At 34.5% G+C, this 26,355-nt stretch overlaps 1 protein-coding gene across 1 annotated transcript; it reads right to left on the bottom strand.

The window, feature by feature from the left end:
• Positions 1-23,783: 23,783 nt before the first annotated feature.
• Positions 23,784-26,093, bottom strand: LOC145095216 (uncharacterized). The gene has a single exon (XM_079033134.1). It carries the CDS (start codon positions 26,091-26,093, stop codon positions 23,784-23,786), a length of 2,310 nt encoding a protein of 769 aa, XP_078889260.1.
• Positions 26,094-26,355: the final 262 nt, after the last annotated feature.

The raw sequence follows: 26,355 nt of genomic DNA, 5'->3' as shown, positions 1-26,355 counted from the left end.
CTAATAGCTTTAATCTTTTTGTTTCTGTCACCTTCTATCCCATCATCCGATGAAGATTCAGACAAGAAAAGTTCATTGTCTATAACTTCAATGTCTGCTTCATTCCCATCTTCTGTAACTACATGATTCTTTCTTTTCGAAGCACCTCCAATCCACTCAACATTTGGGTCAACATTCAAGTGGAATTCTCTCATGTCAACTTCAACATCTTTAATGATATTGTCTTCGTCTACAAGAAAGTCACCATCTTGACTCTCACTATCATCACTACTATGTTTAATTTTAGTTTCCATGTTAATTGCATTATCAGTTACCATGTCCATGTTGTCAATTGAAGGATCATTTCTAGTAGGTGAAACAGGAGGGTTGTTTCTATTAGGCTCAAATATCGACACATCATTAGGCTCAACTTGTGTATCATGCCATTCCAAAACAATCTTTTTGGGGCACAATCAATCTCAACTATATGTACTTTATATGGGTTTGGTTACATCGAGTATGTGTGTAATTTCGTTTTCCCGTGCTCTGTATACACCTCTATTAGCTTATGTTGACCAACATATTTTGCTAAATGCCTTACATCATCATCTGAAGCTAAAGCAAACAAGCCAAAATCCAAATCACAAAGTGGCCTTCGAAAATGATAGTACATCTCCACATGTAGGCTTTTATCGATATACCCAAGTTTCACCATCATGTCATTAATATCGTGAACACAGAAAGTCTCGATGTCTACTAACTCAACGTAATGTCTCTTTCCGTTTACATACTTCCTTCCAGGAAAATCAGTAAACTTTCCACCATGGTTTAATAGCATGCAAAACATGGTCGGATGATCACCTATTAAGGAAATGCCCAAAAAAAATTGATTAACACTTGATTAGGGTTGTAGGATTTCACGAAGCAAATACAAATAAAAAAGAGATTAGGGACTAGGCGGACTTACCATATTGAAGACGAACTTCTGCTTCACTGATGATCGGACCTCGTGCTTCACTTAAATTCCAAACCGACATTCTTGATTATTTGGAAAAGCATAGAAAGTTTTAGCTAGCGATTAGGGTTTTTCGTTTGAAAGAAGAAAGGGAATTCGTCTGACAGTGTGTGTTTTGGTTTGACAATGATCAGAATTGTACAACCATCCATCTTCTAAATGGCGCTAATATATTGTTGGTTGAAAGGACAAAAATGTCCCCAGCGTGTCACTCACGTGAGGAGTTCCTAACCCCAAATCAGACGGAAGGTTAACTAAGGGACTAGGCGGGTAACGAAATAAAGTTATAAGGATGGTCCGAGTTAAAAATTCTTTCCAGGGACGAAGCGTGCAAGTAACACCAAACCATAAGGACCAACCGTGTAATTTTCTCAAGAATTTAGTGCATAAATCTTACAAGTAGCAGCATATATTTCTTGTGGTGGTGATGTGACTTCATATTATATTGCATAAAGATTTCATAGAGTATATTGGGACATAAGAATCTCAATTACTTGTGGATAAACATACCAGGGTCCAGGGGTTATATATTCATATGTTCATGTTTGTTTTAAATTTACTATATGTTTATGTAAAAACACAAATTTCCAGACAATTGGGCAGTTGATAGACTATAAAATAACGTTAATGTACATTTATTGTTATATATTGAACTAATTAGTGTTGGAACTTCTTATTGTTTCATTTGGATTATACAAACTTAGGGGCAAGTAATGAAAGTGAATTAAATTGGATATTAAGGTCACATTTGACCAAATTATGCCGAAAAACTAATCTATTGGGTAATGATTAATTCAGCTTTGATGGAATGGTATGGTCACGATCCTAAACGCGATCTTATGCCAAACTCAATCCTAATACGATTTGGGTCCTTTTTTAAAGGTAGGATCAGGTTCGGGTTCGGGTTCTTGACAACGAGCCAACATCTTCATCACATTTTTTATCTTCATTTTCATCGTTACCATGTCCCGACTCTTCTTCCTTAATACAGTTGAATAATGGTTCGTTGTAGTGGTCAACACTCAACATAGACGCCGATTCTTTCATCATTTCCATATTTAGAGTAAAAAATTCCTTGCAAACACCATCATTTTGCAAAATCTTCAACCTTTTAGACAAATACTGTTGAGAAGGAAGAAATAAACATCCCCGCATCTCCCTTTATTAGTTAGCTTTCAAGAAATGTGATAAATTATGGAATCGCACTGAAGTTGAAGTAGATTAGTGGCTTTGGGATGAGTGATCCATTGTAGTGAACATCGACTGTTAATAAGGTATATTCTCACTTATTTTCTTTACTGATTGATGACCTCTTGGAGAAATGGGAATGTGCCCTAAATTAACGTATGTATAAGCTCCTTAACCGATATTGTGATATCTACCTAATGAGAAATTAAATATCCTTCTACATTTATTCCTACATATCTTCTTATCCATTTAAAATAATGACAAGTGTATTAAAATATTATTAATCTTATCCAAATATGACACGTGTCACCATTTCATTAGGTAGGAAGATAAATAGGAAGAAAAAGTAGGAAGATATTTAATTTCTCCTACCTAATGAGAAATTAAATATCCTCTTACATTTCTTCCTAACCATTTAAAATGATGACAAGTGTATTAAAATATTATTAATCTTATCCAAATATAACACGTGTCACCATTTCATTAGGTAGGAAGATAAATAGGAAGAAAAAGTTGGAGGATATTTAATTTCTCCTACCTAATTGGTTGTTTTTTTTTGTCAAATCTAATCGGTAAAACATAATATAATAATGGGTGAAAAGGGTTTAATGGTGAATTGAGTATAAAAATAGTACTAAATAATGTTCATGTGATAATTTAAATATTAATGGTGGGAGTTGGTTCGAATATAAATGGAAATAGTAGAGAATGGATCATGTCTTGAACTTAAATTATGAAAAAAAAAAGGATATCAACAAGAACAAATTTATTCATTTTATTAGCTATTTTCTAAGCAAATACCACTTTCTTGTATTTGAGGTAAAATTAACTCTCCGAAGCAACACGCCTCCAAAAATAACAATGTTACAACACTTCAACTTAGCGCATCCACAATGTATTAAATTTATTAGAGTTTAATGGATTGATAGATCATCATTTTACTTACTATATAATTCTAAATTAATTTTCCTACAATGTATTGAACTTAATAGAGTTCAATGGAATATATTTAATGATTAAAAGGTTTCCTTTTTCTCAGAGTTCAATGGTCAATGAAATCCATATCCACTAAATGCCAACATCGCATCCCATAATGGTAAAATTTAATCCATTGAATGTTAATTAAGTATGTTATCTCATTCAACTCTCTCATTAAACTATGCATTGTGGATGCTCTTAGAAAGCATCATGTTCATATGCATGATATGGCTATTTCTTTTAAAGTGTTTTGTTGTTTATATAGACTTAGAAGATAATGAAAGACATTATATTAGACATTGTTGTGCACCTAAACATGATATTTGTAATATGACCATTCCACGTAGTGCTTTGGGTGAAAGATGGAGTGGGTGGGTGGGTGGGGGGGGGGGGAGGGGCTCAGGTGGAGGGAAGAAGGGAAAAACACCCAAAGTGTGGGGTGGTAGTGTTTTGAAAATTTCAACCTTAATACATAAACACCACAACCCAAACAAAAGTACTAGAAGATTTATATTTCAGTTCAGTATTTGTAATATAAAAAATGTCTATCAAAAATATAATATGGGTACACTTCTCAAAACTATATGCAACATTATGAAAATATACCTCATCTTCTCGATCCAAAACTTCACTTTCCAAACCCTCACATATAAGGTTCATTTGATACTCTTCAATTTTTTATAACTACAATAGGGGCTTCATGCCACAACCCACTGATGAAGGAGCACTAAGATATGATGAAGAGATGCCCATGAACACAAGTCAACTACAATATATGTTAATTTTATGACCTACATCACATCACCTTTCAAGGTGCAAAAGAAACAAGAATTACTATATTATATATACCCATACATAAAAAAAATTGCATTATGAAGTTAGAAAAATTACCTTGGCTCCATATGAAAGACAAGGAATTCTAAGGGATACGTTGCAAATGAAGACGCCATTCATCAATAAATGCCATCTTATCATGATCAATACTTGGTAGTTCATACATTTTAATTTTTTTATTATCTTAGTAGTCCTACCAAGAAGCTTAGTTGCAACCTCAACACTAGCCTCACATTTCTCTAGTTCACTTTCATGGCATTTCATTACTATGATTCATGGCATGTTGGTGAAGCAAGCAACCAATATGTCTGCAGTCATGTGAGATAATAGTCGCCATACTAAAAATATATCAAGGAGAGATCTGACATCACAATACATTGTTCAATACACCAGGTCCTACTCATATTAGTTCCTTAACAGCCTCAAAATTCCTCCTGAATCTCATACGGATCATGTTCTTTCAGTAGTATGAGCCCATACTACCTTCCACACCTATCCATAATTGATTCAGAATTCACTCCAAGGTCCTAAGTCACTGCACTAATCCACTCTCATGAGTGCTAACACCCACTTCTCTTGAGAGCTACAACTAACTTCCTAGGACACTCCTTAGGAATACCCTCGCTCTTGCACCATTGGTTTTTTTTGTGCATGCTTGTTATTGATGGGATATGAGCATTACAACATTCCTATTGTGTACATGAAAACCCTAAAGCTTTGGATCTAGTTTGTCTAATGAACATGCAATAATCACCCAAAGCTCATAAACCCTAGATCTAGCAAATGTATATCAAAATTAACATGTAAGAATAGATCTAGATGAATACCTCTTATAAAATGGCTTGAATCTCGTTTCCTTGGAGCTTAGAGTCACAAATGTCACTCCTCTAATGGTTTACAAACACCACAAGTAAGATGATGATATTGGAAAGAGGAGAGGAGCACCAAAACCGTCCAAGATCTCTACCAGAAAGCTTAGCCACATTTTTGGGATCCCTAGGGGTCTATTTATACTTGTGTGGGCTGCTAGGGTTTCAGGAGAAACCTTAATTCTCTGCTTAGGCCTTAAGCAACCCATCGAACCTTTCTAGAAGGCCCTTGGACGAAAATCATATGGATTTCCCATAGATTTCGTCCAACCTCCTTCCCTTTAGGAATCCATAGCCCACAATGCAATCATCTTATAATTACAATATTAGTCCCCCAAGTCTAATTAATCTCTTTTAGCCACATAATTAATTTCTTAATTAATTCTTGTCTGATATTAATTAAACTCTATGATTTCTCTATTAATATATTATTCATATAATATATTAATAAACCATAATTAACCTCTTTCTTCATAAATCATCCTATCTAGTTGCTTTGATGAAGGCAACCCAAAAGGACCATGCACAACCGAGTCAAATACTTACCAAATATAGTTACGGGCTTAGACACTAATCCAACAGTCTCCCACTTGGATAAGTCTAGTAACTATAAATGCAAGTATTATCCGATTAGCAATCGTAGCTCTCAAAGACGATGCCGAACTCTGATCTTATTAGTAACCTGTCCTTTAGATAAGGGATCATATATTCCTCCCTTCTAGATATCGTATGAACTGAGACATGGATTTTAATCATACTCTCTGTTCACGTGTTGTTTCCCGATTTCCGATTTATGACGACTGACAACAGACTACAATTGAACACATCAAATTAGTCCTGACTTGGCCAAGCGCTTAGGGTGTCATCACTAAATCATCAAGGGGCCCACAGATATCGCTTTTATCCCACTTTGGGTAAAAGGAACGAATAAAATTCGACTCAAATGATCGCCTGTACCTACTCATCAAATCACACACAACAGTATGTTTTATAACACCAAGTTACTGGTGCATTTACATATTATCAATGTGCAACCGACTCGTAGAGTACAACTCATACATCTCGGTTTCAAGAATATAAGATATTATCGTCTCACCAATCACTCGTGATAAAATCCATGAAGCGATCCAAGTGAGCGTGGGTTTAATCCAATACACTAATCTTATAGCAGCATTCATGAACTCTGCAGCAAACTTGTGCTATGTCTAAATGCTTTAGTCAATCTACAGACGGATTCATGACAGTCTTCTTTCTTACCTACTTCCAAAGTATGAACGACTGTGGAGGGTTTGAATAATCTTATTATTCAGGAAGTCAAAAAATGCAAAGTGAAACACAAGAATCATACTAATCATATATGGCCCCAAACTTTTGAGTATAAATAAAACACCTTTTATTTAATCACCATATTTATTACTCCTTATTTGTTGTTTCAGGAAATCAACTTCTTACTTGAATTATAACAATAGTTATCCAATGCACCAAGCATGAACACTATGTTTATCTATGATCTTTACTTTGTGAAATAGATCAAATGAACACATTTCCAATGATGCTCATTTCACAATTCCTAATCCTGATCAATTAGTGTAAGAATACAAAATTCTCGCCACTACTAGAATATGTTAGATTCTAACATTTTATGCAACGGTCCTTTCGTAATATCACAGCGCCAAAGTCACCAATACTTTGCCAGTGAAATTACAAAGTGCTCCATTGGATAGTGTTACAAGACAATTCCATAGTCATGAAGTCTCATATTCAAAGTACATTCCTTTGAACATCCTTCTTGCATAGAAGTTTCTAATCTACACATAGATTCTTAACGTTCAACTCCCAATAAGGAAACATTTCCATATTTGCCATATGACAATTCATTCTAAATAGAATCTTATCTATTCATAATAATGCCAATATGGTCCATCCATGACTATACTTCTAATTATCCGCAAGCGACCAATCCTTGGCGAACCTTAGATTGTCTTTGACATTTGTTTAATTATTTTAGTCAAATCCGGTTCTATTCCCCTTTTCCCTCTAAATGCCCTAGGCATTTGGAAAATTTTAGAACAATCGAATATTCCAGCATATGTAATCGATCCTATACCCAAAGTGTATGGGATACGATTCATAATGAAAAACGTGATACTTTACCAGGTTCTTGCTATAATATTGTCATAATATTTCTATTTGTCGTGTTCTCAAAATTCGAACTATAAAGAGGGATTTCGTGGTCATAATCGAACTTTGAGAATGCAATTAATAAATATATCATTGACTAAATTTAATTAAAATTTCTCTATCTAAGTTTTTAGATTGGAAATGAAGTATAACATTCTCTCCCTTAATTATAGAAAAAACAACTTTTCAACCCTTGCAACTTTGCAAAGTGAAACTTTTGTTTTTCTATATTTAATATTGCCAAGTTGTAACACTTAAAATAATAATCATGCTCCTACTAACATGATGATTATATCCATTCCAGCATAACATTTTATGCTCCCACTAGCTTTGACATGTATCAGAAAAATAGTTGGACTTCTAGAAGACAATACTTATTGACTTCCAAAATTCATATTTCCAATACGATGTTCTTCGATAAGCCTTTATCTAAGCTTCTCAAACTCATACACCTTTCCTTGGACAGCTCACATGTGTGTCTAAACTAATTCAGAAATTATATTACTAAGTCCCAAATGTTTAGACTAATTGTCAAATCTCACAATTCGAACTGTGAAGAGGGATGTTGTAATCATAATCGAATTTGAGAATGCAATTTACATAATCACTATCTCCTTAAAATCTCTCTTAGTGAAAGCATTTCCTCACAATCATTTTCATGAAGGAGAGAAACCTTATGACACTTAGATTTTATGGTGCTTGTGTTCCTATCCATGAAAATTTGTCATAACCATAATCATAAGATAATGTTTGTGACAAATCCAAACTCTTATGGACAGAATTTGTTCATACATAATTTCTTGCCATCAAGGGTCCCACCATTGCTTCCAAGTTACTTAGCAGCTCACCTATGCCAGTCAACGTACTTTCATTGAACAAGGTTCTTGCCTTATACAGTCTATTGAGAACTCGTAGAACTCATATGCATAATCAACTCAACTGGATTGGCACAAAAACAAGAATACGTCAACACGATAGGCTACAATCCTCAAGTCGTATACTAGTGTTAAATAGGTTTACTCTTGATTAGTTCTTGAAACTTTTCAAGATCTTTAGACTCCCATTGACCTCTTGACATATTAGATTCTCTTATCAACAAACATTTCTTGACAAAAACAAATATTCAAGAGTTAGTGTGTATTTATATCAAGACAAAACACTACACGCAATTTGGTACTAGTTGGTCTTTGTCTTATTCAAAACATCACAACTTACCAAAATGTGCAAGTGTAAGAACATTCCTACCTAAGATTATGTCACTCAAGTCATAATCTTGGAGTATGACTCTAAGACTTGATTTTGGAACGAAGTGCGATACATATTATTGACTTAACCACTACAATAATTCTCAATTCCTCTTCTTAGCCAAACTAGTGTACTAAGGTGTCCTTATAGGATGAATTGTAATATGGTTCCTACGATTACCAAGATGATCATAAAACACGATACAAAAGTACTTTCCCTTCTTCTTAGACTGGAGAAACTTTTCATCTTTATGCCTTCATTGATTCTACTTATTCGTTCTGCCATTCATTGAAACTTTTCAACGATTCAGAATTACACTTAATCTTGAAAGTATAACCACATTTAGACCTTTAGTAAATCATGACGAATAATGTTATTATTATTTATGGTGGACTTGACTAGTGCACAACATTGTGTACTAGTTCCTTCAATCCTTCACTTGACTCACAGAATTATGTGAACAAGGAATTAGTCTTAATTACTTAAGTACCAAGATTTCCATACATAACACAATACAAGTTGTATGATTCCAAGTTTCTGTCCAATTGAAACTTAGGCGATGGGAATTTTTCCTTACTTAGAAAATTATAACAATACCATAAATAACATAACTAAGAATCACATCCATTTCAACATTGCTAATAATAGAAATACACAAGCATCAATTTTTTATACATGTCATTGCAAGGATAAATAAATAAGACAAAATCAAAATTTATTTTATTGAGGAAAAATTTGTCCATACAACGCAACTCAAATGAAAAACTATGATATTACATTTCTTAGCAATCTATCCTAACTCTAAAGTAGCAGCTCAAAAAATCCGATCTTCGAATCCATGCGATCGAAATCCGTTTCTTCGCGATCAGATTCAACACGCTTCTTCGTTTAAGTTTCCTCTCTTTTATTCGATCCTACAAAAATCAAAAATGTAATCTTATCACATAATGTATTAAGAATCAAAAAATAGGAACTTATAGATTTAGTTAATGGATTTTACCCGAAGTAGATCCATACATCTTGACACTCCCATCTCTTAGATCTCTCAGGTAAACAGGGCAGCTTCGCCTCTAATGCCCCTTCTCTTGGCAATAAAAGCAAATTGACTCTTTTGGAACAGCACACAGAACTACCTCAGACTTTGCCTTTTTCTTATGATCAAACTTTTCGACCATGGCATGCCTTTCGTTGTATTGCCTATGTCCATGGAGGTTTGGAAGGCAGATACACCAATCGAATTTGCTTCTCCAGTGCGCCAAGTCATTGCAGATTCAACAGCAACAAGAAAATAGGTGAGATCGATGAGGGTCACGTCCTGGTCTATCATATAGTACTCTCTTACGAACTCACAATATGATTCAGGAAGCGATTGAAGAACCCAGTCAACAGCCAGCTTCTCACAGACAACGACTCCCAACATTCTTAACCTATCAATGTGTGACTTCATCTCTAAGACGTGTGTACACACTGACTTTCCTTCTTCATGTTTACTTGCCAAAAGGGCTTAAGTGAGCTTGAACTTTTCAAGACTTTGAATTTGTGGGTTAAGGAGAACAATAGGAGGAGGTGGAGGAAGTGAAGCATGATCTCTCGTTCCTCGATCAAATCGTGGAATATCATCTTCATTTGGAAAGCTTGTTCCAAGGGATTTGGGAAGACCATAGTTGTCATACTTTGACATCTACAAAATGGGAGAAAAATGAAGTTAGTTGATTGATTGGGTCCTTAATAAAACACCCAAATGAGATATTAAGGCTAGGACCCAACACAATATTCTACAACTTGGGAGAGGGATGCCGTAACCCAAATTGCAGAACATTTGAAGGTAAGTGAATGACGATTCACTAATTCTCCACCATGAATAACAAAAAAGAGATTAAGTTTTAAATGTATTGAAAACTCCTAGATCCTTTGAGATTCATTGAACTTTTCAACGACATGTTTAAATCTCGATATGCCCCTCGATTTGTGACTGAGATGCCGAGGATCACAAAACAGGGTGTGAATAACCATGCAAATATACATGTTGCCCCCAATGTTACAGTCACCTAATCGATGTGCCGGTTAACCACACACGCTCCATCGATATATGACAAACATCGAGTCACCCTTCGCTACCTTTGCTTAGAGCCCATTTAGTGTTCCGGTTAACCACACACGCTCCACTAACGTCTTAGCAGGGGTACAAAGTGTAATTTCATGGAATTGCATCAATTCACTTTTGCCTAAAGTAACTAAGATTCCGAATTTTGTAAAAACATTTAGTTACTTTATAATTCATTATACTTTTAATGGAAAGGGTTTGCCCTATCCTACCCGTTCGACTAACGACCCTCCACCAATCAAGGAAGCGGTGGTTGAGAGTGGACACCCATTAAATGGCCATTTTATAGGCAATAACCTTATACCCCCTTCATAGATCAGCTTCGTGAATGAGGCCTACTAACGGTAAGACTAGCATTTAAGTTATACATATATAATATTAGATTATTTAATTTTATATATAGTATAAGGGTGTATTTTACACTTTTAAAATACTATGTAGTCTAATTTAATAAATTACATTTTTAATTTAATTAAATTTAAACCATGTCACTATGGATTTATTAACTCTCTTTTAATTATACCCTTAATTAATTTAAGAAAACCAAAAGGGTGTGATTTGAACTTTTCTAAAACTAGGGTTTTAGAATTTAACATTTTAAAACTAAACTTTTAATCAAAATTTAAATTCCAAAACTTGAGGGCAAGTTTTGAAACATTTCATAACAATTAGGTTTAACTATTTAAATTTCAAAACTAAAACTATTAAGTTCAAATTTAAACTATAAAACTTAAGGGTGTAAATTGAAACTTTTCAATGTAACTAGGTTAAATATTTGACTTATAATAATCCTATATTATCCATATTTAACCAAATCCATCAATTTTGATGAACATAATCATTCCAAACTTAAAAAATCAGATTTGGGCAAGAAAAACGAGTTTTGGCAATTATCCTCAACAAAATCTGGCCAAAAAATTGAAAATCCCGGCAACAGAACAGGAAACTCGTCAAGTTGGACTCTGAACTCGTCGAGTTCATGCTCCAGACAGCAAAAAATTTCGACTTCCTGATCTTTGACAGTTCATAATTGCATCAATTCATTATACAAACAGCCTGGCTCTAATACCACTGATGGGATATGAGCACTACAACATTCCTATGGTGTACATGCAAACCCCAAAGCTTTGGATCTAGTTTGTATAATGAACATGCAATAATCACCCAAAGCTCATAAACCCTAGATCTAGCAAGTGTATATCGAAATTAACATGTAAGAATAGATCTAGATGAATACCTCTTATAGAATGGCTTGAATCTTGTTTCCTTGGAGCTTAGAGTCACAAATGTCACTTCTCTAATGGTTTACAAGCACCACAAGCAAGAGGATATTAAAAAGAGGAGATGAGCACCAAAACTATCCAAGATCTCTACCAGAAAGCTTAGCCATGTTTTTGGGATCCCTAGGGATCTATTTATACTTGTGTGGGCTGCTAGGGTTTCAGAAGAAACCTTAATTCTCTGCTTAGGCCTTAAGCATCCCATGGAATCTTTCTAGAAGGCCCTTGGATGAATATCATATGAGCTTCCCATAGATTTCGCCCAACCTCCTTCCCTTTAGGAATCCATAGCCCACAATGCAATTATCTTATAATTACAATATTAGTCCCCCAAGTCTAATTAATCACTTTTAGCCACAAAATTAATTTCTTAATTAATTCTTGTCGATATTAATTAAACTCTATGATTTCTCTATTAATATATTATTCATATAATATATTAATAAACCATAATTAACCTATTTCTTTATAAATCATCCTATCGAGTTGCTTTGATGAAGGCAACCCAAAAGGACCATGCATAACCGAGTCAAATACTTACCAAATATAGTTACGGGCATAGACACTAATCCAACAATTGTATACAATACAAGATCAAATAGACTGTTGAATAATCGACTCTGCCCTAAATCCACTACCAAACAAGGAACAAAAAGTAAGGCCAAGTCGGTCATTCTAGGGCTATTCAATCCCGACCATATACAACTAATCAACATACATGTAGCAAATACACAATCAAGAGCATATATATATATATATATATATATATATGTGTGTGTGGTGTGAGTGGTCGTTGCGGTCTTCTTAGAGAGATAGAGGGCGAGGAACAGAGAAATATGGTGGTGGGCCGGTAAAGGGGCAAGGTGGGGGCTGCAATTCGATGGTTGTTAATTAATAGTTTTAACGCGGGTTCCGACCAACTTTAAAAACTAGGGTTTCATGACATTAGGGTTTCCAACTCCTAAAGTCAGATAATTAGCTAATTAAATAAATATATATTTAATAAATCGGGCACCACCCACTGCCACCTCGGGTAGTGGTGGTTGGCGGTGGTCCATGGCGGCAACCACCACCTCATGGCGACGGTAGTGGTGGTTTCGAGTTAGAATCTGACCAAATAAGCTTCTACTACATCAACCACATAGAACCTCTGTTACACACAATAATACACACACCCAACCACGTAACATGGTGGCCGGCGGTGGCAGAAAACAGCAGTGAGGCGGCAGCCACCATGGTCGGCTGCAATAATGGGTTTCTTCTTCGTTTTCCGGCCATACTTCGTCATCACGCAAATAGAAAAGCAACACCCACACACACACATGCAAAATTACATACAAACACAGATACCCTTGCAGTGGCAGGTGGTGGTCGGATAAATGACAGAAAAGGGGCCTCCGCTCGAAGCAGCGGAGACGACGACGGGACTTGGTGAAGCAACAGAGGTAATCAGAGAGGATGGGAGGGTTTGAATCTTTACCGGCGGAAAGCAGAAACAGCCACTAATATTTGTTCTTCCGAACTCCCCGCGGACACAATGTCGTCCACATCTTCGTCGGCGGCAGGGGCAACAATGCTTGCTCGGCGGTTGCAACAACGATGGGGATGTCGGGGGCCGAAGATAGGAAGGATAAGGTGGCGGTGATCTTAAAGCTAGGGTTAGGGTTTTTAGGGTAGTGTACCTGTGTGACAACCCAAAAATATTTATCTTGTAAAGTCCAGCCTATCAATCGAGATTCAGACTTGTTTCTGCTATCTTTTAGCATTTTTAAGGATCATTTAATGGGTTCTAAGCCTAGTGCACATAAGGATTTTGTGTCACGAAGTGTTAACTTAGGATCATCGTGTTACATTCGAGCCAATCACTCCATCAAGAGGAGTGTACGGCCGCACACATGAGTGTACGACCGTACACTCAAGGTGTCCATGAACTCATGCCCTTATGTAGGGTATTTCTTCATTACTCTTCATTTCTTACATTTTCAACTCAAGAACACCCAAATTCTCTCTCAAGTATCATAATTACTCCTTTTCTCGTCCAAATCATAAGTGAATCTTCCTTGTATTCCTTGATATCCTTCTTAATCTAGTACAACCCGATGATTTCATCCATGAATTCACCACTTTGTCTAGATCTTCAAGATCATCATCTTTCACCAAGAACACACACTAGTTCTTGGTGGCCGTGAACCCCCTTCAAGCTTCCAAATCGTAAGTATCCTTTCCATATACTTAGTATACATTAGAAACTCTTGATTAACACCCTAGAAACAACCATTTTGCATGAACAACAAGAGTGTACGGCTGTACACCCTTTCATGGCCGTAAACCCTTGTTTGGTGCATGTCTTGGCCACAAACTCATCTCATGTCCTAACATAGGATCGTGAACACTTAATGGATGCTAGATAGGGCCGTAAACACCTCTTTTGCATGTTTTTCCATGAGTGTACGGCCGTACATGCAATGACCATACACCCCTTGGCCGTACACTCTCTTGTGTGGTCGTAAACCCCTTTTAGTCAACCACATGTGATTGTAACACTTAGTTCAAGTGTTTCCTAGCCCCTAAGGGTTTTTCCTTGCATGTTAGCTGTGTAAAACACTAATTACATGCCTATATCTGCCATTATATGTCATTTAGGACTCGTTTGTGTCTCAGGAATTCATTCATGGAACTTCTCATCCTTACGTGAACCTTCATTTGAATCACCCACATAAGGTGAGTTCATACCCCTATAATCAATCTTTTAAATGTTTTAAATGCTTTTAGGGGGGGGGGATACATGTTGAACACCATGTAAATTGTGTAAATGTTATTTGTGATAACCATCACTTTAAAGGATTTCTTATGCCTTTATAAGTGATCAAAACTATTTCAAAAACTATTTTTGAAGCTAGGTTACTTTATTGTTTATAAAACACCGTTTTTAAAGTACAATCATAACTCGGTAGATAAATGAGTCTTTTATTCAAGTCAGTATCAGTTCAAGTAAGCATACTAGTAAACTATAATAGGTATAGTTTAGGGGTTCAGTACATTCTATAAAGACAAACAAGGAGGAACATACTATAACGAGAAACATAATGAACATACTATAAAGAGAAATAGGGAGGAACATACTATACACTAGAACAAAAGGAACATACTATAACAAGAAAAGGATAACAATTATGTGAAACCACTACTTCACGACTTATCAATATACTTGCTAGGTTGCGTTTTGTAATCAGAGTCTCCTGGAGGGAGAGCATGAATTTGTGTATAGATCTATACGGGATTGACACCCCACACCTTGCTGCTAGCTATAGTGGGACTTGCAAGTCTACGGGTGACAAATGTCACATCAGTTTCGGCGCCATTAGGTCGTCCTGTTAAATACTAGTCATATCAGTATGGTTACAACCTTCTCACGTTTTAACCTTAATTAACAAACTAGTTTTAAGGTAGTTAGTGATTCAGTAGTTACTTATACAATATTTCTGAATACTTTCATTTTCCCATTACATTCATATGGTGATCTTCTCCCATAAAAAGTAATGCAAACTATTTTCTAGTAAAGATAGTCTTAAACTTGGGAAAACTTTCAAAAGACAAACAGTATAGTCGAGTCTTAGTACATTCACTTAGAAAGGGGCCTATAATGCTAACTTTAAGATTCCTTAGTGCATACATCATGGATATATATTAATCAGGTCTGATAGACAGTAGAGTGTGTGCTTTCCACTTCATTTCATGTTCCTTGTTTGGTTGTGCGCTTAGAGCAGATGCACCCAATCTACTATCTATCTGATCTTAGTTATATATATATATATATATATATATATATATATATATATATATATATATATATATATATATATTCCGTATACACCAAGTAATCATAAGGAGTACCAGGTATGGGTCAGGTCATAGTATACAAATTCAATACACCGTTTTCTAGTACAAAAAACATATTTTTTAGATAGAACATGTAGTAGACTAAACTAGAAACTTATTAGTAAAAGGGTTTAATCCATTTTATTAAACCAGTATAACTTAAAGGACCTTTAGTGGTTAATTCTATAATAACTTAGTTTGTACATCAGGGTTATATATAATTAATATCTGATAGGCAGTTGTATGTGTGCTTTTCGCCTTCTTCATGTTCCTTGTTTGGTTGTGGGCTTAGGGCAGATTCACACAATTAACTATCCGTTCAATATTAGATTATATATAGCTTGTATAAACTAAGTGATTATAGAAGGAACTATTGTGGTTACCATTTTTACTAAAGGAAATAAGGGTTTTCCTTAAAGAATATTTTCATCAAATAAATGAACTATTACAGTTAACTTCGTAAGTACCAAATGAATATGTCAGGGTTGTATACAATGAATATCTAACAAACAATGGGATGTGTGCTTTTCGCCTCATTCCCTGTTGTCACACCCCACAACCAAGAACGGCGGAAACGTTCTGGGGCGGAGGACGTCATGTATAGTATCACAACACAGAAATATAGTAAACAAGCAAATAACATCATCCATTGCATTAATAATGTATTTTAATACAAGTGTGTTTTGTACAGTTATAGACACCAAAAATATGAATCAAAATAAAATATGAGTCTTGTAAATGCTCCATCTTCTCAAAAGCTGGCATCGGTACCTGTCTACTGATGACCTGAGAATACAAGTTATTTTGAAAGAGTTTATCAGCATTACAGCTGGTGAGTCCATAAGTATTTAGTGTCATGTTTTGTATGAAAAATGTTTGTAAGTATTCGAGTGTAGTAGTGCATAAAATGTTTGTAGTGTTTGTTTGTATTTCCTAGAAAACCCTATGTTTTCCATTAAATGTAGCCTTCTACAAAGATATCAAGTGTAATGTATGTTAGTTCATTGTAGGAGTGCGTACCTTTCCCAAATGTGACTATTATTAGAAAATATAGTTTTTACATTACTCTTTATGTGAGGAGATCACAAAGTAGATGTAAAGGGAAAATAATGAAGTATTGTAGTGTAATAATATTCTAATTATTATTGTACTAACTACCTTAATCTAATTGTTAATTAAGGTATAATGTGATATAGTTGCAACTGTACTAATTGACTAGGGGAAATCACGACGCTGTAATACATCAAACAGTAATGACATTTGTCACCCGAAGATCTGCAGATCCCACTGTAGCTAGCAGTAAGGTGTAGGATTGTCAATCCAGTATAGATCTATACACAAATTCACGTTCTCCCTCCAGGAGATTCTGGATACAAGACGAGCCATAGCAGAGATGTCGTGCCCCGAAGTAGTGCCTCACATTTATTGCATAGTGTGTATATAGTGTATGTAATAGTGTAGTATATGTCTTTCCTGATCCCCATCATAGTGAGTTCACTAGTGTAGTATATAGTATATATGAATAGTATGTATTAGTGTATGTTCTTTCTGACTCTCATTATAGTGTGTTCAGTTGTATAGTGTAGTGTATTGTTTATAGTATGTATTGACTCATGTATGTACTGACTCGTTGTATGTTACCTTGTACTAGAAGTAGTAAGTAGTGTATCACCAAACTATACCTATTATAGTTTATTAGTAAGATCATTTGTATAGCTGAGTGTATAGAAATAAGACAGGAAGGTTTTATGTCTATACATATACACATGATATATAACTAAGGATCAAATGACACTCCGACAAACAATAGGGGACTCTAAGTCCACAACCAAACAAGGAACAGGAAATAGAACGTATTATTAGTCCTAAGTCCTTCAAACCCTACTTATATAACCATATATGTATTGGACATGAATTGACAGTATATGAGTTTAAAGAGTTTTGAAAGTAATGAATTGGAAACTGAAACTAAGTTTTATAAAGATTTTAACATGTAAAAGTGTTTGGAAATCGTTTTGAAGCAAATTTATTGACAAGACAGTTTAAAGCATAGTAAATCCATTGGCGTATTAGTCATTAATCACATGTGATTGATATAATATCTAGTATGATTCAACTTGTATTCTCCCCCATAAAAGCATTTAAAACATATAAAAGGTTAATTAAGGGGGTATGAACTCACCTGTTAGTGAGTGATGCGACGGTAGGATCAGTTTAGGAGGTTGAGTGTCAATTATGGACTTGAGCACAAACGAATCCTATTAACCATATTATGACATATGTATGTATACAATTAGTGTCTGTAACAACTAATTATTGAATTGGGACTACCTTAGGGACTAGTAAACACTTTTATTGCAGTGTTACAATCATATATGATTGTATATAAGGGGTGTATGTCTATACAAGGGAGTGTATGGTCAAAATACACCATATTGGTGTGTGTGCGGCCAGGGTGTGTGTGCGGCTACACACTCCCCATGAAGTGTATCGAAACAAATTTTAAGGCCTTAGGACTCATCTAGGAAGGTTTCTCATTTCATGTTCTAGCCTTATAGGGAGTTTATTGTCATTTTAGGACCCTAAAAGGGTGTGTGCGGCCACTATGAAGGTGTGTGGCCGCACACCCTTCATGAAGATGATAAAATTGAGTTTTTCAAGCATACCATCAAGTATTTTTAGCATATAACCAGGTATAACAAGTATATATACGTTATAGGGCCTGAAAAAGGTGATTAGGGTCCAAAAACTTAGTGTGTGTTCTTGGTGTTTTTGAAGATCTACACCAAAAACATGTTTTCATGAATCTAAGTGGGGAAGAAGGCTAGTTAAGGTCATGTAATAGTCAATCAAGGGATGAATCACTTACTTGTTTGAAGGTTGGAGTGAAAAATTGGATGATACTTGAGAGAATTTCGAGTTCTAGCTTTGAAAAAGTGGGAAAAGTGTTCAAAATGACTAAGTGTGGTATATATAGGTGAGAGTGTGTGGCTGGGATGGGTGTGCGGCCGCACACACCTGTGTGTGACCGTACACTCAAGTGTGGGGCCGCACACTCCATGTTTGGGAGTGTTTGGCGCGATTTTGCTTGATATGCATTATGTTATCCCATTTCTAGGTTCCTACCTTAATTGTACTAGGTTTAGAACACTCCATTAGACCCCAAACAGTGTTAAAAGCTAGCAAAACGAGTTTAACTTGGATTCAATTGGTCTCTTGTACAAGATAGAAATTTCGGGTTGTCACACCTGTTCCTTGTTTGGTTGTGGGCTTAGGGTAGATTCACACAATTGATTGTCTGTTTACTCTAAATTATATATAACTTGTATCCATTTAGTACTCATAGAAGAAATTATAGAGTCATTTTTACTTATCTTTCATTACATCAAAAGATATAGGATTTTCTGAAGGAACATGCGAACTTTTCTAAAATGAACTTTCAACTTACGCACGTTGGGATTCAGAAGATGAAGTACAGTAGCTTCATGTCTTGTTTTGTTATTTACTTTTGGATTCAATCTTTTATGAATCACTACTTGTAAACACTTTAATATTAATACAATGGTTGTTTGTTACTATGATTGCTATGATACATGTGTTGTGATACTAAACATGACGTCCTCCGCCTCCGAACGTTTCCGTCGTTCCGGTTTGGGGGTGTGACAACATGTGGTTAGCAAGAGGGTAGAGGGGAACCGGTTTTAAGTCCCGTCTCCAATTCAAACTTCAATGCGTTTGTAAAAGATTGGTCCATGCCTCCACAAATCCTTTTCAATTTAAATCCAATAATTATCAAACAGTCATTGCTCATGAATTTCGTTCCATTTTAAGTCCTAATGTTACAATATAGACCCCAAATTCTAGAAATTATATCATTTAATTTCTTATGGCTAACACTGATAAATTATTACGGACTCATAGCTAAAATAAAATAATATATAAAATACATATCGGGGTTTTTAGGGCTTATTATTTATTTATTTACTTATTTTATTTTATTTATTTTATTTTAAACGGAATGTCACATGAAAATCGTATCCAATTTGGTTTCAAGAGCCAAAATCAAAAATCGGTAGTTGAGTAGAGTACTAGAGGAAAGAGATAAAGGGGGTTCATAGATTTTGCAGGAAGGAGCTTATAGTGCAGCGGATGCAGTGGTGACAGATGTGCAAGATAGGGAGCTGGTGGTGTGGGTTTCTGGGTTGTTGTCGGTGGTTTTCGATGTGGGTGTTCTTGAGACTATATGTTTGTATGTGTTTTGAAATAGATAGAAAGAAGTGAAGTTGAATGGTGTCTCATAGAGAGATATAAAAGGGTGATGGTGGCAAACCAGGTAAATCTGGTGAGAATGGAGGTCGCTAACGCTGGTTACAGACACCAATGATGGATGGTGGTGGTGATGATTGAGATTCTCTCCTCCTTGGTACTATGACATAGATGAAAGGGTGGGTTGGGTTTTTATTTATTATTATTTTTTATTTTTAAGTTAAACATAAGTTAAATTAATTTAATTAAAACATTTCCGCAATTTTATATATATATATATATATATATATATATATATATATATATATTATAAGGGTATAAAAGTAATTCCAAATCTATAGGTACCAAAATTGTTAAAATCTAAGGTGCTGTTTGTTTTTTGGAAAAAACATCTTCAAACCTCTTATTGCTGCGCGGCGCAGCACACACGCAACACTTTTCATCTCGCAATTGTTTGTTTTTCAGAAGTCTTCGGATTAAAAAACATTTGCGCGTGTTCTTCTTGGCGCAGCACTTGTCTTGTCTCTTCCTACCTTTTTCAGCCTCTTCTTTTTCTTTTTTTTCTTGCTAAAGTATTGATTATATATTGCTGAGATTTATTTCACAATTTTTTTGTTTATTCTTGTTGAAAAAAAATTTATATTGAATAAAAATAATTTGTTGATGAAATATCATTATTTTATGCTAAAATATCTTTATTTTTTGTTAAAATATCATTATTTTTAACTGAAATATCATAAATTATTACCGAAATGTCATACATTATTAAATTTTCGGTATTAAAAAACTATTTTCAGATTATAAAATCAGTTTATTTTAATTTTTTAATATCTGCAGCAACATGCAGATGTTAAAAAAACAAACACGCTTTTATTACACTTTGCAGCTGTTTGGTCCACCTCTTCTACTGCAGAGGGTTGCAGATGTGGTCGGCATACTTTATGAAATTTTGCTTCAAAAAAACAATTGGACTGCCTCATGCAATATAATTTTAACAAAACACTTTTGCAATTTTGTCGGCCAGAAGGATATATATCATCCTACTTAATAAATAAAGGTTTTTTTTGCCACATGTCAATCACTCATGAGTTTTGACACTTGTCATTTTGTGGTATTTTTGAAATAAATACTATCCACTTATCAATTTTTGATTTGTCTCAATTTTTAAAATTAAAATTATATATATATATATATATATATATATATATATATATATACTTGTTTATAACCTGTGGGAACCACGGTTATACAATTAAATAAACTTTTAAAATAAAATCTAAAAATTATTAATCAATTATTTTAAATAAATTATTAATTAAGAGATTTTTTTTAGTTATATAAATTTTAATCATTGATTTAAAAAAAATGTGAAATGATATCACTTTATAATTTGTATTAAGTTTATTTTAATTTTTATTCAAAATGTTATTAATTTAATGTAATTAGAGTGGAAAATTTAAAATTTAAAATTTGAAATGGAGAATCAATACGTTTACAAATATCATGTATTAGTTAGGAGATATAATATGATGACACATGACAAAAAGAGAATAAAATATGCATTAATTAAGAAGCTTAATAAAATGACACATGTCAAGAGAAGAATAAAACTATTCTTTTATTAGATATATATATATATATATATATATATATATATATATATATATATATATATATATATATATATACTATCTTATAAAAGAAATCTAATTATTTTCTATAAATATATTGAATATAATAATAATATTTTTTTAAGACGTCTAAACTATTAAGCTTGAAGTACAACCCATTTATACTATAATAATATTAAAACTTTAACCATATCCTTTATCCCCTAAAAATCTCGTATCAAATTAATAGAAGAATTCATTTGCAAATTGAACCCGTCAATCTCAACACTTCAGCCATTTGAAGCGGTCAATGTCAACAATTTATAGATGATCTCTTCTCTCACATTGGTAACAAGCCATCTCATAATATCTATCTTCGTAATCCCTTCAAAGTAAGAAATATACGCACACTCTCTCGAAGAACCCTAACCAGTAACCAAGACAGTATAACCACCACCACCACAGCCGCTCTGCCTCCTTCCGCCTTCAACCAACCACTATCACGACTACCGCCCTTCCTCTCACCCACGACATGAACTTTCTTTTGGAACATAACATTTTTCTTTAAAAAAATATCGTTGAAAGAAGCTATTTGTCCCCGCCGCTGTGCGCGGATAACGGCTAGTATATATATATATATATATATATATATATATATATATATATATATTAAATTGCAATAAATATATTTCTTTCTTTCTTATTTTAAAGTTATACATTAAAAAAAATATTTTTTATACATTAAAAAAATATTTTTTATTACATTTTAATTTAATTTTTAAACTATTTTTAAAATCAACACATTTAATTTTTAAACTATTTTTAAAATCAACACATCTCACTGCAATAGTTCTTGCAAAGTTGGTAATTTTGACCATTGTATTTCTCAGAGTACAGTAGAGATCATTTTGATCATTATTTATCTTTCACAAACATAATTCAAACACAGCAAATTTTATCATATTTCTTGCTTTATTTCAATTGTATTTCACACACATACTTCAAACACATCAAATTAGCACAACAAATTGTATCAGAGCTAACGAAGGGAGGACTTTTTTGATCGATGGTACTGTTTTTCAGAGTTCTTGATTGTTGATTTCAAAGGGGATCGATCAAGAGGTGAAAGACAAAGGTGATCAGTCAAGAACAAGGCAGAACTTCAGAATTCAAATTTCACAGCATTTGGGTGCGTTTATTTTTGGAACTTTTCTTGGAAATTTTGCAATTTCGAATTTAGGTAACAACACGTTCAAATTATTTTCTATTTTTGTTGAGTTGTCGTTGTTTGAGGTTTGTAATGTGATTTTGGGGTCCCTCAACCAATAATGTTTGTACCGAGATAGAGTTGGAAACATTGCACACAAGGTGTTCGATAAAAATCCTCAGTGAGATTGCATTGTTTTTTACTTTTTTATGGGTTTTCTTGCATAGATTATGGTTCCTCGGTTCAAAATGCGAGTTTTGCTAGAACAACATTCCTCTATAAATAGAGATTTGAACCTATTCCTTTTTTACTTGAGTCTCTCCTGAACAATTGAAGTTGCTACAATTCCAACTTGGGGAACATCACGTTCATATCATCATATGCATGTTATGGAACATCACGTTCATATCATCATATGCATGTTATGGCTAATGCAATTTCTTATTGAAAGTGTCTTTTTGTTTTAGAGGTTGAAGTTAAAGAAAGACATTATATTAGCCATCATCCTGCTCATGAATATGATGTTACTCTTAAAGTCATACCAAAAAAAAAAAAAAAAAAACAGCCTTAATACATAAATACCACAATCCCAACAAAAGCATTAAAAGACTCTATACCTAAAACACTAATTGAGTTGATAGAACCCTAAATCACTCATATTTCAATTCAACATCATTTGTAAGATGAATATATTATATATCTATATTTCGCTTCAACAACATTTGTAACATGCATATCTATTGAAAGTATAATATGCATCAATACAATTCTCAAAATTATATGCAACAATATGAAAACATGCCCCCTTTTTCCTCGATCCAAAGTCACTTTTCAAAACCTTCATATGCATCAATCTATCAGATCTTTTCGATACTTTGATTCCTTTATTATTATAGGAGGGGCTTCCTAGCTACCATAGCCACATAAAACTGAAAACAGAGATGTAAAGTGATTCCTGTGAGCACAAGTCAACTGCATAAACGTACACGGTAGTTATTTCCATGATCTGCATCACATCACCTTTCATCAAGGTGCAAAAGAAACAAGACTTACTGCCAAAATTTATGCCTATATATACACACACATACAAGACTTATGTTATGAAGTCGAAAACAAATACCTTGGCTCCATATGAAAGACAATGAATTTCAAGGGATATGTTGCAAATGAAGACGCCATTCATCAATAAATGCCATCTTCTCATGATCAATGCTTGGTAGTTGATGCATTTCAAGTCTTTTTATTATCTCAGTAGTCCTGCCAAGAAGCTTAGCTGCAGCCTCAACACTAGCCTCCCGTTTCTCTATTGCACTTTCATGGCATTTCATTGTTATGACTCGTGGTATGTTGGTGAAGCAAGCAACCAATATGTCTGCAATCATGTGAGATAATAGTGCAAACAACTGCTCGTCAGTGATCTCTAAGATGTTACTTTGGTAGGTAAGCATGATTGAATGTGCAATTCGGTACATTGAATTAGCAACAATCAACTTCTGTGGAAGGTATTCAACCGATTCTCCTTCATTTGTGCTTTTGCTAACTTCTATCACAATTTCTTCTGCTTTGTGAGCAAACCATTCAAGGATCTCTCTTGATGTTTTTCCTTCGTAAGTGCTTTTTCCCAAGCTGTTCTCTAACCATTTGTTGTTGTCTTCTACCTCATCCCACGATGTCATAGCTGCCTTTTGAATGTTTACATACCGGCGTTCATTGTTCAAGCTTTCCTCAACAATATGGGTGTAAAAAAGTCCTTCACCAACACATTTGAACAAGCTATTCGTTACATCCTTACCAATATTCGGGAGAGCAGCAGCGATGCACGTTAATGTTACTATTGGTAAGCTCCAGCTGTTAGGAAGTTCAATAGAAAGTAGAGGTTGAACTTGATAAATGTCAAATTTCTCTACTCCCTCAAAACCTATAGAATTTTCAAGAAACTTTAGGAGATTGTTGTCTTGTTCCTTCTCATTCTTTTGAATCAAGCGATTCATGGAGTTTAAAATCCGTTCAAGTGTTCTTCCAGCAAGCTCCATATTGTCTTCGAGTAACAAAACATATTTTCCAAAGTCTTTGTATGTATCATCACTGCTTGATGTTGGTTTGAACAACATTTCCTTCAACCATTTGACATAATAAGAACAAATCATGAAAATTAGTAGTACCCCTATGGGGATGAGCCCTATAATTTTGCATGTTCTCGCAACTGCCTTCTGTAATCCAATCCAAGGGCCTAGAATGAGGTTTTTCAAATTATGCATAAGACTTGTTGATCTACGACCATTTGATAGAAAGGTTATGCGACTTTCTTTCCATTCATACAATTTTTGAGTCCAATACTTCTCTACTTGAAAGACCTCCAAATGGTTCCTATTCCACCTAGAAAAAGATTTGAAGCTCATGACTGTAAAACATCTAAACATTGGGGCAATGACTCCCACAACAACTCCAATGGACTGTGTGGTAATAATTGCACTCATTGACCACTTATAATCTGATTGGTATTTTATTGACCTTGATCTCATCAAAACCGACACCACGAGATATATGTAGATGGCTAGACTAGTTACACAAATTATGCCAGAAGCACATGATAATGGATTACTAGCCATCACGAATTGAGGGCTACCAGTTTCTGCCATGATCCAGTATCTTTTCACATGTTGTCTTAGCTTCTCAATAGCAAATGTCTCTTGTGGATTCTGATCATTTAAAGTCGTTGTTTTGCTAATAGCTTGATACTTGAGTTCTAAGATTTGCTTAGAGGTTGGAACTATTATAGCAGTTGAGATCAAAATTATAAGTAAGAAGATAAGCATAGTCTGATAGATGTATGCTACGTTCATGAAGTGAGGCATTATGAAAGTGTACTTACTTACATTAAGACTGAACACGTCATGCTCAATAACCCCTGTATTAATCTCTATGTAAACATTCACAATCATGGTGATAATGAGAATAGCTAAACCTATAACATTTGCATAGAGTGCCTTGTTATCCATAGAAGCCAAAGATGGCATTAAGTTGGCTATCAGCATGCACATAAAGACCAAACTTCCCTGTTTGGCTGCTTGATCCACCAAACCTCCCATTGGACTATTCAAATCCAAGGGGAGTTTCATTGCTACAGCTATCACCGTGATAGAAATAGCATTGAGAGAGAAATATCTACATGGAAACCAATATTTTCTCTTTCGAAAACCGTTCCATAAATCGGCTGCCATGGCGAGAATGCAAAATAATGATGCAGTTGAGATGTAGATCCCAATCCATGCCACAGGCTTGCTGTACTCGTCTTCAACTTCCACATGATTTTTTTCACGACAGAAATAGTTCAAAGATTCAAGGTCTTGGTTGGTGAGGTAATTTACTACTCCCGAAACAGATTGCTTTTTATAATGAGTTGATAATACATGTACAATATGGTCACAGTATTCAGATGAATGATAGTATGAACCCATATTCGAACTTCGAAATATTTAGCAAAGTACAAGTTGGTGCTGATTGTTTGCAATAATGAAAATAATCATCTCTTTTATAACAATATGTAGTTGTTAGGCAGAAATTTCGAGGAAGTTGCAATCGAAAAGTCATGAAATTATTGGAGGGAAGCATGGGCAATAGGAAAATAGTAGCTATCATCGTCATGCATGTCATTAATGGATGGAGAAATTTTTTAGCTAAAGTTTAGGTGTAAAGAAATGAAACATAAGATCATCCGGT

This window comes from Lactuca serriola, chromosome 3 (genome assembly GCF_051521515.1).
Source record: "Lactuca serriola cultivar US96UC23 chromosome 3, Lser_US96UC23_V15, whole genome shotgun sequence".
Classification (NCBI taxonomy): domain Eukaryota; kingdom Viridiplantae; phylum Streptophyta; class Magnoliopsida; order Asterales; family Asteraceae; genus Lactuca; species Lactuca serriola.
This window is presented reverse-complemented; position numbering and strand designations above follow the sequence as displayed.